Genomic DNA, 13,660 nt, shown 5'->3' on the forward strand with positions numbered 1-13,660 from the left:
TTTCTAAATACTATATCCAGAAAATCATCCACTTGTTTTTTTGTAAGATAATACATAGTATATAGACATATAAACTGTTACTATGTGAAGGTAGTGTCCCTTTAAATACGTTTTGCCACAATTAAAGGGAGTCTGTCATCAGATAATTATAAATCAGGCACAATGTCTTGTAGGGCTAGCTCAGCTGAATGTTATGATACCTTTCACAATCTGTTGCTTAATTCTGTAGAAATATATTTTTAATCCATATGTAATTCAGCAGTTAAGTGCACGGAGGGCACGCCCAAGCCACTCTGTGAACCCTTGCTCTTTCTGCTTCCATTGCCAGCCCCTCTCCCTCTCCTTCTTGACAGTACCAGGTTCCTGCATAGTCATCTCGTCTGGCACTGCAGATCAAGAGGGAGAGGCTGGCAGAGGAAGCAGGAGGAGCAGGGGTGCACAGAGTGGCTTGGTGCACTTAACTGCTTATTTGCATATGGAATAATGCCTCATTCACACGTCAGTGTTTTCCATCAGTGATTTTGAGCCAAAACCAGGTGCGGGTCTAACCACAGAACAGATGCAGATCTTTCCCTTATGTCTGTGGAGGCTCCACTTCTGGTTTTGTCTCACAATCACTGATGGCAATCACTGACCAAAACACTGATGTGTGAATGAGGCTTAAAAGTATTTTTACTTCCCAATGAAGCAAATAAGCAGCAATGGTAAAAATCGATCCTTTTCAGGACATATCTTAATTACTGCTTTAGTCATTTTTCATACCTGGAGGACAAAGATTAAGATGTCTCTACTGCTTCTGCACTGAATTGCTGGAAGGCTCCTGCTAAAAAACGACTGAAGAAGGTACTTTCACACGTATGGTTTTGATGCAGTTTTTATGCATTAAAAACTGGATCAAAAAGGCAAATGTGAAAGCAACCTTATAGTTTTTAAATACAATAAAGTGCAAAATGTTATGACCATATTTTACTGTGCACATACTGTATATCTGGAGCCATACAATATCAGCATTTGTATGTTATTTTATGCATGAAGCACATTACTTTTCTCTGCCAGGACACGAGGCTTCATTTTCCAAACCCTGCACGCTAAGAAACAGCTGTGAGACAAACACAATCCTGCTAGTGTTCCCGGAGACGGCCACGCACCATAGACCTTCTGTTCCCAGTAGTGCTCTGTCCACCTGACATTCTTATGTCCAATAATTAAAGCAGTGTGTCCATTTGTGATCATTTGTCAAAGCAAACATATGAGTATTATTGCGCCAAAGCTAATATGTCATCATTACCTGGTATGGCAGGATCTACAGTGTGCAGTTTATATGCTGGAGGTCAGGAAAACTGCTTGACAGTTAGCACGCTGACCTTAAAGTCATTAATCTTATTTTTTGAACATATGGAAAGCCAGATTGGCCCATTAATTCACAAAAGCACATAATTAGCACTTTATGTTCCTTCTAAGATTTTCCAGAAATGTTGGCTGCTGTATTATTAAAATAAGGGTCCATTTTATAGTATTTCTTACGTAGTTTGCTTTATACATCACGCTGCTGTTGAAGCACATTTTAACTATTCATGTTGATTATGAACCCATCATATATATTTCAAGTTATGTTGTCAAACCCTACTGTGATAAAAATGCTACATATCCATATTTATTGCTGTAGTGATCTCCAACCTGTGGCTCTCCAGCTGTTGAACTCCCATCATCCCAGGGTTCCATTTAAACTGCTCATTCTCACCAACAAAGCCCTCCACAGTTCTGCACACCCCTACATCTCCTCCTCATCTCTGTCTACCACTCTTCCTGTGCACTACTCTCTGCAAATGATTTATGGGTAACATTCTCCATAATCCGAACCTCTCAGGCCCATCTTCAAGACTTCTCCTGAGCTGCTCTAGAATGCCCAGGGGGGAACTTAAAGTGACCCTGGAATTTTTTAATTTAAAAGTGTTCCCATGTAGCAGGTGGGTCCAAATTGACAAAAGGCAGAGCCAACACAAGTAGGTGGGGCTGCCAATACCATATTGCGGCACAAAATACTTCTCCAGCAGAGCAAAATACCACAGTGAGTCACGAAATAATGCCCCAGCAGCACAAAATACCACCCAAAAATCTGTCCCCTGTGGTGGCCAGTGCCAGCTTCCATGTTCCATCTTCCTACTCCAGTTGCCTGTGGATAGTAATACAGTTGAATTCAGGAGGTGGGAGGGAAACTTCAGCCGCTGGCCAAGTACATAAGTGCTTGACGCCCCAAGCATTATTTAACTGTGGGAACTTTAGAACAGTACTTTTCCAGCTGGTGGCCATGAGGAGGGCTCAAGTGACCCCCTGGGCATCAGCCCACCAGGAAGTTTCCCTGTAGGTTCTATGGCCAGTCCCCTCCTAAGAACACTCTACTGCAAGCAGTTAAGTTAATTCACAACTTACACAGTTTTAGGCACTCCCTAAAAACACATCTTTTTAGGGTAGTCTATCACAACCATCCACCCTCCCCCATCAGAGAAGAGATATATACCACAAAGAGTTTCTCACTGTGGTGGACCCAGAATGTCCATTTCACAGACAGCACCTTGATTTCAATGAGCATCATGTAATGCATCATTCCTCCAGTAGTGGTGCTACAGAAGAATCAGATTCCAGCTGTTTGCTAGAAGACCCAGCAAAATTCAAGACACCTTATGACCATCTTTTTTTTTTTCTAGGGGTATTTCTAACTGAAAGGGTGAAAGGCGGGCAACCCTTTTAAGAACATTACATCTACTACACTATATTCAAATCTGTATATGCAATATAGTTGTAGGATTTGACAAAGTTTATTACAAAAAGTTTACAGTAGCCATGTCAAGTACTGCATAAGGAATTTAATGTATTTACTGTTAGGTTCCCGTCTTACTGAGATCGCCTTGACGTTTGGCAGAAGGGCCCAAATAATTTTGTACAAAATATATTTGCCAAGCATCTCAAATTTATAAGCGTAGCATTAGCACCAGAATACTTTCTATTACTTTGGCATTATTGTACTTTCTTTGGTTTGCAGAGTGCTGTTGCATTGTATATTTTTTTGCTTTTGTGCTTTCAGCCATGGCAACGCGCACCTGCGCGCTGGATGTGCTGACTGACCCCCAATTTTTCTTTGCAATAAGGACAATCTGTACTATGGGTATATCCCAGAGAACCTGTCCATAGGTATTAGTGACGCATTGCACTGAGGGACAACCAACATACATACAGAACTGTATGTACATTGTTTTGTTATATGCAATATATTTAATAGATTTTTGAGCCATGTGTGGCCACCCTAACTGGCTTACTGTAGTTGACTTCAATCTGGCTTGGTGAACAGGAAGCCTACTGTGTGTATTGAATAAACTTCCCCATCCCAACTATATCTTCAACTTCCTGAATCCTATATATTTTTTTTCACTCTTTTTTCTTGTTCCTTTATTATAATTCTTTTGTATTAATAAGGTATGTGAATATCCATTTACAAAGAGATTTGCTTTTGTCCAGGTTCCGGTTCAGTGGTCGTATCCTTGGCCTTGCCCTCATCCACCAGTATCTTCTCGATGCCTTTTTCACACGGCCATTCTATAAGGCGCTTTTAAGACTGTAAGTATAGACCTGCACTATATGCAACGTAGAAATACCGTAGAGTTTTGTGTATTTTATTTCATTACCAGGGAATTGCTCATTATGGTATTTCTAGAATGTCTCTATAGGCACAATTCGCAAATTACTTTGCCTGTAGGTTAGATTTTGATGCTCATGTAGTGCAGTATAACTTCTTGATGATAACAGATTTACCCCACGTTATTACAAGTCATAGCCCATAGTTTACTTACCAATGTCATTCTAGCCCCTGTGATCTCAGTGATCTCGAATACTTGGATGAAGAATTCCACCAAAGTTTGCAGTGGATGAAGGACAATGACATCACAGACATCTTGGATCTAACATTCACAGTAAATGAAGAAGTGTTTGGTCAGGTAAGTTTAAGTTACTAATAAAGCTATAATAGAACTTATAAAACAAATTCCTTTTTTGCTAATTTAGACATGTTATTCACACAGCAGAGAAGACTGGTGTCTCCTATGCTAGTCTAAGGGTACGGCCACATGGTCAGGTTTACTGATGCAGTTTGGGAAGCCAAAATCAGAAATGGATCATAAAAGTAGAAAAAGTATTAAGAACATATATGACTTCTCCCTTTTTTTGAATTCACTCTTGGTTTTGGCTTCCAAAAGTGCATCAGGAAAACTGAACATATGGTAGTTCCCTAAGTCTAAAGTCCGCTGGAATAAAATCTGCCTGGCGTACATTAAAGGGATTTTGAAGCCGCTTATATTGATGATCTATCATCAGGATAGATCATCAATATCATCCCCACCAATATCATTGAAGAGGAGGAGGCGCTCCATGCGAGCACCGCTTCCTCATTGCACTAAGCCTTGTCGCCAGTGGAGCAGTGCCGTAGTGTAATTACAAGTACTTGCTCCATTTACTTGAATATTACACTACACTTTTGAGACGAAGTGCAGTGTAATGAAGAGCGTCACCTTCTCTTCAAACAGCTGATTGGTGGGAGTGCCGGGTGTCGGATCCCTGCCGATCAGATATTGATGCTCTATCCTGAAGATAGGTCATCAATATTAACAGCTGCACAATCCCATTAAGCTGCGGCGAGACATGTGCCACATGACACGAAGATCGCAATGTCGCATTGCAACATCTTTTTGTTCACGCAACTTTTCTGAGACTTGCAGAAGAAACCTCTCTGCATCCCAGTATAAAAATGCAGGCACCTGGAGGTACAAAGTGTGCCCATAGAATTTATAGCTACTGTATTACAGATTTGCTTACTACAATGATCCTTAATATGGTTGTGTGCATGATGCCTTAAAGCGGATATCATGGCTCTCTTGAAATGTCTGTTTTAGTAAATTTTCTCATTTCCCATGAAATATTTTTTTGGCATCTTTTCCTCTAGGAAATACATATATTGTTAATTTGTTATGACTTATTATACGTATATTGTGACTCTGCATATTTTGAAACTGTCCACACTGATTGAAAATGCCAGGCATATTATTGGTGGAAAATCTGTACGTGATTTTAGGATGTACTCACACATGATGGTTTTGACAATTGTTAATGAAATTCTGTCGTTTTACAGTTGTACAGAACTGCATCATTTTTGGTTCTGCATGGCCAGTCCACTATTATATATGACAATTAATAGGTGGGGGATATGTTACAGATTTTGCTCAGGCATCCTGGATATACAAGTTAAATTTTTGCTAATTACATCAACTATTTTTTTCTTTATTTTTTCATTGTTTAAGGATAATGCAAGGTTAGTAGGTGTTGCAGTATTTACTGTACTTATTTATTAAAGCCATATACAGGAAAGTTAAAGTGGTTTTCCGAGACTTAAGTATCTGGGGGTCTAACACCCAGGACCCTCACCGATCAGCTGATTGAGAAGGCACCGGCCCTCACAGGAGTGCCACGGTGTTCTCGAGCTTTCCCTAGGCCAAGTGACAACACATTCATCGGTCACATGACCTAGACACAGCTCAGCCCCATAGAAGTTAATGGGCATCACAGGACCACCAGCGCCTTCTCAAACAGTTGATTGTGGGGATATTATGTCGGACCACCACCAATCAGATACTCATGACTTATCCAGAGGATAGGTATTTAAGTCTTGGAAAACACTTTTAATAATTCATTTTTTTTTTTCATCTTTATTTATATACTTATATATATATATATATATATATATATATACATACACCCATATACATTTTTGGTATCATCTTTACATTGTCTTTTCTCTTGTAAGCAATAAGCATATTTGTCCAAGCATCTCAGTTGTATACAAATCAAAATGCAATTAAAGTAAATAACAACTAAGCCTTCTACCCTCCAAAAATACAAAAAATAAATAATAATAAAAAATAAATAAATCCCCCCTCACCCACACCCAGGGTCTCCTCCTTCTCCCATATTAATCTTAGATTTTCAGTATTGATTGTTCCTCTAATCTCATATTAATATCCAACTACTTATCATCTTTTTCTCTTTACTAATTATAGATAAACCTTATCAAAATAGTTTGTGTATTTTACCCATTCATTCAAGGATGGTGCTTCCCTTTCTTTATAATGGATTTTCTCACATAAAATAATAACTTCATTTTAGCACTCAAGTGCTTTTGAATTAACCCTTTACAAAGGCCGAGTATTATTGTTTCTGTAGTTAGATATTAATTTCAAAGCATTTGTGTATCTGATCAGCAACCAAGACCCAGCAGTTCTGGATGGCCGGACAAGTCGACAATTAATGGATATCTGTTACAGTTTCACTTGTGCCATTGTACCGAACACTAAGGTGCCGGCTTTTTGTGGGTTTGAATTTTTGCTGTTGTGTTCAATAACTGTTTATGTTGCCACTATTCCATGCATCCTGGCCTTGATTACTTGTGGTTCTGAATTAGTGCCAATGTGCTTTGTGTCTCTCCCTAGTTCAGTATTGCGTGAGTTAATGTTCCCTGGTCCCCTGCAGTGAAGTCCAGATACCTGTATAAGAGTTGAAGGGGTTGTCTCATCATAGACAATGGGGGCATATTGCTAGGATATGCCCCCATTCTCTTATAGGTGCGGGTCCCACCACTGGGACCCGCACCTATATCGGGAACAGAGCCCCGCAAGGTGGTGGCTGGAGGACTCCGGTCCGGCCACCACCAAACCGGCTCCCCATAGCAGTGAATGGGAGCGCACTGCGCATGACCGTCCATCTCTCCCATTCACTTCTATGGGCTTGACGAAATAGCCGAGCCAGCGTTCAGCTATTTTCTCCAGCCCCACAGAAAATGAATGGAGGCCGGCTGCGCATGTGCAGTGCGCCCTCCTTCACTTTCGGGGATCCGTTCTCTATATAGGTGCGGGTCCCAGCGGGTCCCACACCTATAAGACAATGGGGGCATATCCTAGCGATATGCCCCTATTGTCTATTATGAGACAACCCCTTTGAAGGGTGAAAACCATGGGACCGCCAGTACAACACCCTCAGGTCTAGCCCATCATCAAACCAGTTAGGCCACGTTCACATCTCCGCTTATCGTTTCCTGCAGGATGTTCCATCAGAGAACTGCTTACTGGTGTTCACTGGATCCGGTATTGCTGGATTCAACAGATCACTGCCGGATCTATATTGGCTATAAAAGGATCTGTCAGCTTTCCACCAAAAATACCTGATTTTGGACTGACAAATAATGCTGCATGCAGTGGTTTTTGTCCGTTCGACAGCCAGTATTTATGCCAGATCAGGCTGCTGGATCATCTCTAATGGAGATGTGAACGCAGCCTTAGTTGGCACAGTGGTTCCACAACAATTGTCCATAACAATATCATCTGCAGCTTCCATTCCCAATTTCCTACAATTATCACTTCTTTCTCTATAACATCTAGCTAATTTTTCTGGTGAATAATATAACCTACAGTATTTTAAACAAAAAAATTGGGGTTCAGGGATAGAGATGAATTTAAATCATTTTCCAAGACTGATTGTGTAATGGTTCTATGTTCTTTTCCAAGGGCCTCGGTGTTCTTAAAGGGAGTCTTTCACCTAATCTGAGCGTTTTAGACCGCTCAGATCAGGTTATAGACTCTTTAACCCTCATTACGATCATACCTGTCTCTTATCTGTCCCTCGCCCAGATAATGAAAATAACACTTTTTAAACGTATGTAAATTACCTTCTGAAGGTGCCCAGGGGCGGCGTTACTGGGCGATGTGCCCAGAGAAACACACCTCCAGCCGGCGGACGTCACGAGCGGCACCAGAGGACGGCGGGCTGGGAACTGGCCCGCACCTGCGCACTGCTCTGCCCATTATGGGCAGATGAACAGCTTTTCATATTGCGCATGCGCCGGCCAACTAAAGACAGCCGGCCGGCGCATGCGCAATATGAAAAGCTGTTCATCTGCCCATAATGGGCAGAGCAGTGCGCAGGTGCGGGCCAGTTCCCAGCCCGCCGTCCTCTGGTGCCGCTCGTGACGTCCGCCGGCTGGAGGTGTGTTTCTCTGGGCACATCGCCCAGTAACGCCGCCCCTGGGCACCTTCAGAAGGTAATTTACATACGTTTAAAAAGTGTTATTTTCATTATCTGGGCGAGGGACAGATAAGAGACAGGTATGATCGTAATGAGGGTTAAAGAGTCTATAACCTGATCTGAGCGGTCTAAAACGCTCAGATTAGGTGAAAGACTCCCTTTAAGAGATTATTTCTTTAGTGGTATAAATTGCTTGATTAAAGGGAACCTGTGACCTTGAAAATGCAATGTAATCTGCAGAAAGCATGCTGTAGAGCATGATGAGCTGTGCAGATTGATGTATAGTTTTATGGGAAACAATTCAGTATAACTTGTAATTTATTTATTTAAATTCCTGCTCATTCTTGGCTTTGACATCAAGGAGGATGTCCTATCAGTGATTGACAGCTATCTCCGTATATACCGTCATAGAATGAAGGCTGTCAATCACTGATAGGACCGCCTCCTTGACTTCAAAGCCAAGAATGAGCAGGAATTTAAATGAATAAATTACAAGTTATACTGTTTTTTTCCCCACAAAAATACAGTATATATTAATCTGCTCAGTTCCTTCTGCTCTACATCATGCTGCCTGCAGCTCAGACACCATGTTCAATGTGACAGGTTCCCTTTAAATCAGGTTTTGCATTTAGTACAGGGTAATCCAAATTCTCACACTTTTATATAGTGCGTTTCAATTAGTAATAATAAGTTATATGATTATCAACAAAATTTTTATTTTATTATATTTTATATTCCGTAAGCCCTTTACTTGTGAAAATTTGGTCCACATATCTAATCACTTAATTCTTCTAAAACCTATAATCTATTTTGTTAAGTTCCTTTAAGTTACGGTACTGTTACCCCCATAACAGAGTAAGCACAAAGCCTCCCTTCACCTTTAATAAGCTCCTGATTTACCACCAAATTTTATTAAGTAAAATTAAAGTAGAAATTCCTTCAAAATATTTTTGTAGGAAAAATCCTGATTCTAGAATCTTAAATATGGTATAGTCTTTAAATTCCCTATGACATTGAACTGTGAAGACCCTATTTAATGTAGTCATATCTCAATTTATGCAAAATTTAAATACTGTAATTTCATCTGGGGCTGATGATCTCTCCATACCAGCTCTCTAAATAAATGTTCAAAAGGCTTACCTAGTTTAACAGTATATACACTGGTAGGTTTCACAAAACATAAAAAATCATGGGCAAGAAACATATTTTGGCAATGCTATTCTCCCAGACATCGATATGGGTAGCTTTTTCCAAAGCCTTATTTTTGCCATCACTTTGTCTATGGCGAATAGTAGATAGATGTTCAACTTAAGATGTTCAACTTAGGCTACTTTCACACTCGCGTATGGTGCGGATCCGTCATGTCCCAATAGCGCTATACTTCCCTGCTCACTACAAAGCTGCGGTATCGCAGCAGGACCGCAACTGCCGCACTAATGTAGTATAGGACTAAGATAACAGTGATACCACGCTCTACCTCTATGGACATGGCATACCCCCACCCCCTGGTTAGAGAGCACGCCACGGACTAAGTACAATCTGAGTTACCTTGTGGGTGAGCTCCACTTAACACAGGGTCCTCCGTTTGCGAGGGGTATTCCTGGGATCTTGCAGGCACAGGTTGGGTGCTATAGAACATAGTCGCGCCCCAGCCGGTGGCGCGGCTCTTGAAACACTATAGTGGTTCGTGCTCGCAAAGAGCGAAAGTGACATCACTACTATGACTAAGGAATGTCACAGGTACCACTAGACCTCTCTACGCGTTTCGGATAGATTTGCTATCCTTCGTCATCCATCTTTCCTTTCTATAGCACCCGACCTGAATGGATCTCACAAACGGAAAGCCAAAACGCCAGTGTGAAAGTAGCCTTAGATGTCGATAGTAGGTAGATGTTCAACTTAATAAAGTCACATTAATGCCCAAATATTTTTCAGATTGCCCTATATTTAAAACTATTACCGTTCTGGGTTTAAAAGTTCCCAGTTCATCACATTCTACATCCTATCTATCGAATTATGAATTACCAAAAATAAAAGGTCGTCTGCATGCAAGGATATTTCACATCTCCGTAACGAAAGCGAATAACTTTTTCATCTTGCCTAAATAATACTGCTAAGAGCTCCAGGGGCAGTTGCAAAAAGAAGTGGAGAACTAAGACAACCCTGTCTTGTTCTCCTTTCTACTCCAAACACCCTAGACCAGGGATCAGCAACCTTCGGCACTCCAGCTGCTGTGAAACTACAACCCCCAGCATGCAAACATGCTCGGCTGTTCTTCTAACTCCCACAGAAGTGAATGAAGCATTCTGGGAGTTGCCGTTTCTGAACAGCTGAAGTACTGGAGGTTGCTGATCCCTGCCTTAGACACATGCCCATTTTTAAAAATAAAAGGTTCCATTTAGATTAATTCACCTAAAGAATATGAATAATAGTAGTAAATAATTTAGATTCTTTAAGTGAATTCTTCAAAAAACCCTTTTTTTAATGAAATCCCAACAAGTTCTGTTACATACTGTTACGGCACTGCGGTGTTTGAGAGAAAACGTGATGTAAAGACAAGCTGAGAATGGGAGAGAAGAGTCATGGGGCGGCTTCTCTATGGGTTTTCTCTGCCAGGGTCAACTTAGGCTACTTTTACATTAGTGGCAGCCTTCTCCGGCAGGCTGTTCCGGCAGGTGAACAGCCTGCCGGATCTATGCTGCTGCTAGTGCACGCGTGTCGCTGGAGGTCTGCTCCGGCCCCATTGACATTATAGTCAATGGGGCCAGAGTGGACCTCCGGCGGCACGCGCGCTGCACTAGCGGCAGCGCCGATCCGGCAGGCTGTTCACCCGCCGGAAGAGCCTGCTGGAGAAGACTGCCTCTAATGTGAAAGTAGCCTTAATTGACAGATCTATATAGTTTGGTATATAGACCTGTCAATCAAGGCGAGGCAAGCATGGAGAAGACCCCATGACTCTTCTCCCCATTTCTGGCTCATTTTGAAACTTTTTTTCTCAAAAAATTGCTGTTTGTCATGAGAGCGCCTATGAGGATTTCATGCTGCCTGTGCTTCAGACAGATTGATTCTCCTGACAGGTTCCTTTAAAAGATTTGTCCAAGGAAGAAATAAATATTTAAAGTGTCTCAGCATGATGAAAATAATTTGAAGATGTACAGTCAAATCTCCCACCATTCCTGTTCTGAGGATGCCCAATGACTTGCCATTTTGTACCTCCTGCTACAGCAATGGTGTAATGAATACGTGACTGGTTCAGCCAATCACTGAACACAGCAGGGCTGCACTTCTCCACTGGGGATAAAAAGGACCTCAAAATTATTATATACATGTAACCCACAGATCAAATTTAGAAAAGCTATAGCTAATAGAGTTTTGAAAATACCCACATAATTTGTTGCAAATATATTGTAGATGAAATTTAGGACACATACGCCTTGAAAACATCAAACCACTCTTTCCACAACCACCTCTTTCAACTTCACATTCTTATTGAAGAAACATCTGCCTGATATTCCGCACACTGTTATAAGGGCCATCAACTCCATGGTATTCTTGAGAAACCTTTACCGGAAAGATTATTTTTATTTTTTTACTCTCTCTTAGTGAAACCAATAAAACATGGTTTTAACAAACAAAACATTGATCTTAAACTATGTTCTTCCTCGAAGAAATCCCATGTCAAATGTTAAAGTATGGAAAATTCTTAATGATGAACATATGACGATGAGATGTTTTAGGACTTCAGGGGTCACAGGGAAAAAAAATCACATTACTGGGGCCTCATTCCCATTTCCAAAACTAAGGTTAGAATTGAGAACAATAATCAATTATAAAATGATTTAACATTTATATAATACCAAACGCAATTCATAGCTTACTTGTTCTCATAAAATTGTTTATTTTATTAAATACATTAAAAAATACAAATAAAATATACTGTGATAGGATAAATTGAGAACTCCTACCCTCAGACATCCGATGAATTGCAGCCTCTCAGTAACCTAGATCTGCGGCATGTAATAACTAATAGCACTATCTATATACAGGTGAAACTCAAGATCCAAAAAGAAACATCAACATTGGTACCTACTCAATTCATAAACACTGTAGTACTGTAGTACTGTAGCGCAATGTTACTTGCCAGCTGTAACACTGCACCATGCAGGCCACCAGGATATCGAGTTCCTCTATATGCGTTTCGTGTGAGCTTCATCAGGAAGATGGGTTTTTGAGAAGCTGCAATTTATCGGATGTCTGGGGGTAGGAATTCTCGATTTTTCCTATCACAGTATATTTTATTGGTATTTTTGATTGTATTTAATAAAATAAACCATTTTATGAGAACAAATAAGCTATGGATTGCGTTTGGTATCATATAACAGTTTAGGGTAGCGGTTCTCTGTTACAACATGTTGAAGATTGGGATTAGTGGTTGTTTTGAACTAATGATTTAACATTGCCAAAGCTCCAACTTGTGAGCTCCATAGCTTGTAAATATATTCTTCGTGTGAGACATATGGTAAACCTGCAAAATATTTGGTTAGTATGACAATTATTTTTGCATTATTCTGTCTTCTCATGACAATGAGAATATAGGAAATTTCACTCCAGGGCCCTTGCCATGAGTCTAGTGAGTCATGGTGAAATTAGCATCTGCTATTGTAAGAGAATTTTTTTTAAGTGTAATTGTCATTTCAGTTTATTTTTAATATAGTGTAGTGACAGGAATGGTAATTTTTTGTAATATACGGTACTTTATTAGAGAAAGATGCTTCTTTGTACTAGAAAACAGCATGTAAAAATTCTTCTTAGCAAAGCTCTAACTGTGTATGGCTATGGAGAATCTGTCTTCAGTCATCAGTTCTACTGAGTGCTGAAGATGCTTCCAGTCTTCCTCTTGCCACTACCCTAGTCCCTGAGTACGGGCATGTGCCCTAACTATCACAGTCCATCACCCTACCTGACTTGTTACACATAGGGGTCTTCAGTGCTCAGTAGAATGCTGAAGACTGAAGACAGACTCTACGTAGCAATGGTCAGTTAGAGCTTCGCTAAGAAGACCCTTTATACCCTGTTTACTAGTACAAAGAAAAATCTTTCCCATATAAAGTAAATAACATAAATGTTTAACATCACTGTCCCTACACTATATTTTTAAAAAAACTTAAACAACAGTTTAAGTCCTATACTATGGAAAAGATGAGCGACTGATTGTGAATAACCCTACTTGTATTCTACATATGTCAGGTCACAGAGAGAGAGCTGAAGTCAGGGGGTGCAAATGTGCAAGTTACAGAGAAAAACAAGAAAGAATATATTGAGAAAATGGTGAAGTGGCGAGTGGAGCGGGGAGTGGTCCAACAGACTGAAGCCCTTGTACGGGGCTTTTATGAGGTAAGGAATTTGCCATACAACTAAAAATGCATGACTGGGCTCCACACTGACATTCCCTCATCCATTATTCTCAGATTGTTTCACTCAAGTCATTATTTCATGATCAAGGCAATTCCGCCAGTTACAGTCTTACTTATAGCCAGACAAA

The 13,660-nt window shown here is 40.5% G+C and overlaps 1 protein-coding gene across 1 annotated transcript in view; it reads left to right on the forward strand.

The window, feature by feature from the left end:
- HECW1 (HECT, C2 and WW domain containing E3 ubiquitin protein ligase 1) overlaps positions 1 to 13,660 on the forward strand; it is a 227,039-nt gene that overhangs the window by 205,799 nt on the left and 7,580 nt on the right. The window contains exons 22-24 of the mRNA XM_044294350.1: positions 3,514 to 3,612; positions 3,860 to 3,989; positions 13,366 to 13,512. Of these exons, the coding sequence (XP_044150285.1) occupies positions 3,514 to 3,612; positions 3,860 to 3,989; positions 13,366 to 13,512 (376 nt within the window). The remainder of the gene's footprint in view (positions 1 to 3,513; positions 3,613 to 3,859; positions 3,990 to 13,365; positions 13,513 to 13,660) is intronic.

The sequence above is a fragment of the Bufo gargarizans genome, chromosome 5 (genome assembly GCF_014858855.1).
Source record: "Bufo gargarizans isolate SCDJY-AF-19 chromosome 5, ASM1485885v1, whole genome shotgun sequence".
Taxonomy (NCBI): domain Eukaryota; kingdom Metazoa; phylum Chordata; class Amphibia; order Anura; family Bufonidae; genus Bufo; species Bufo gargarizans.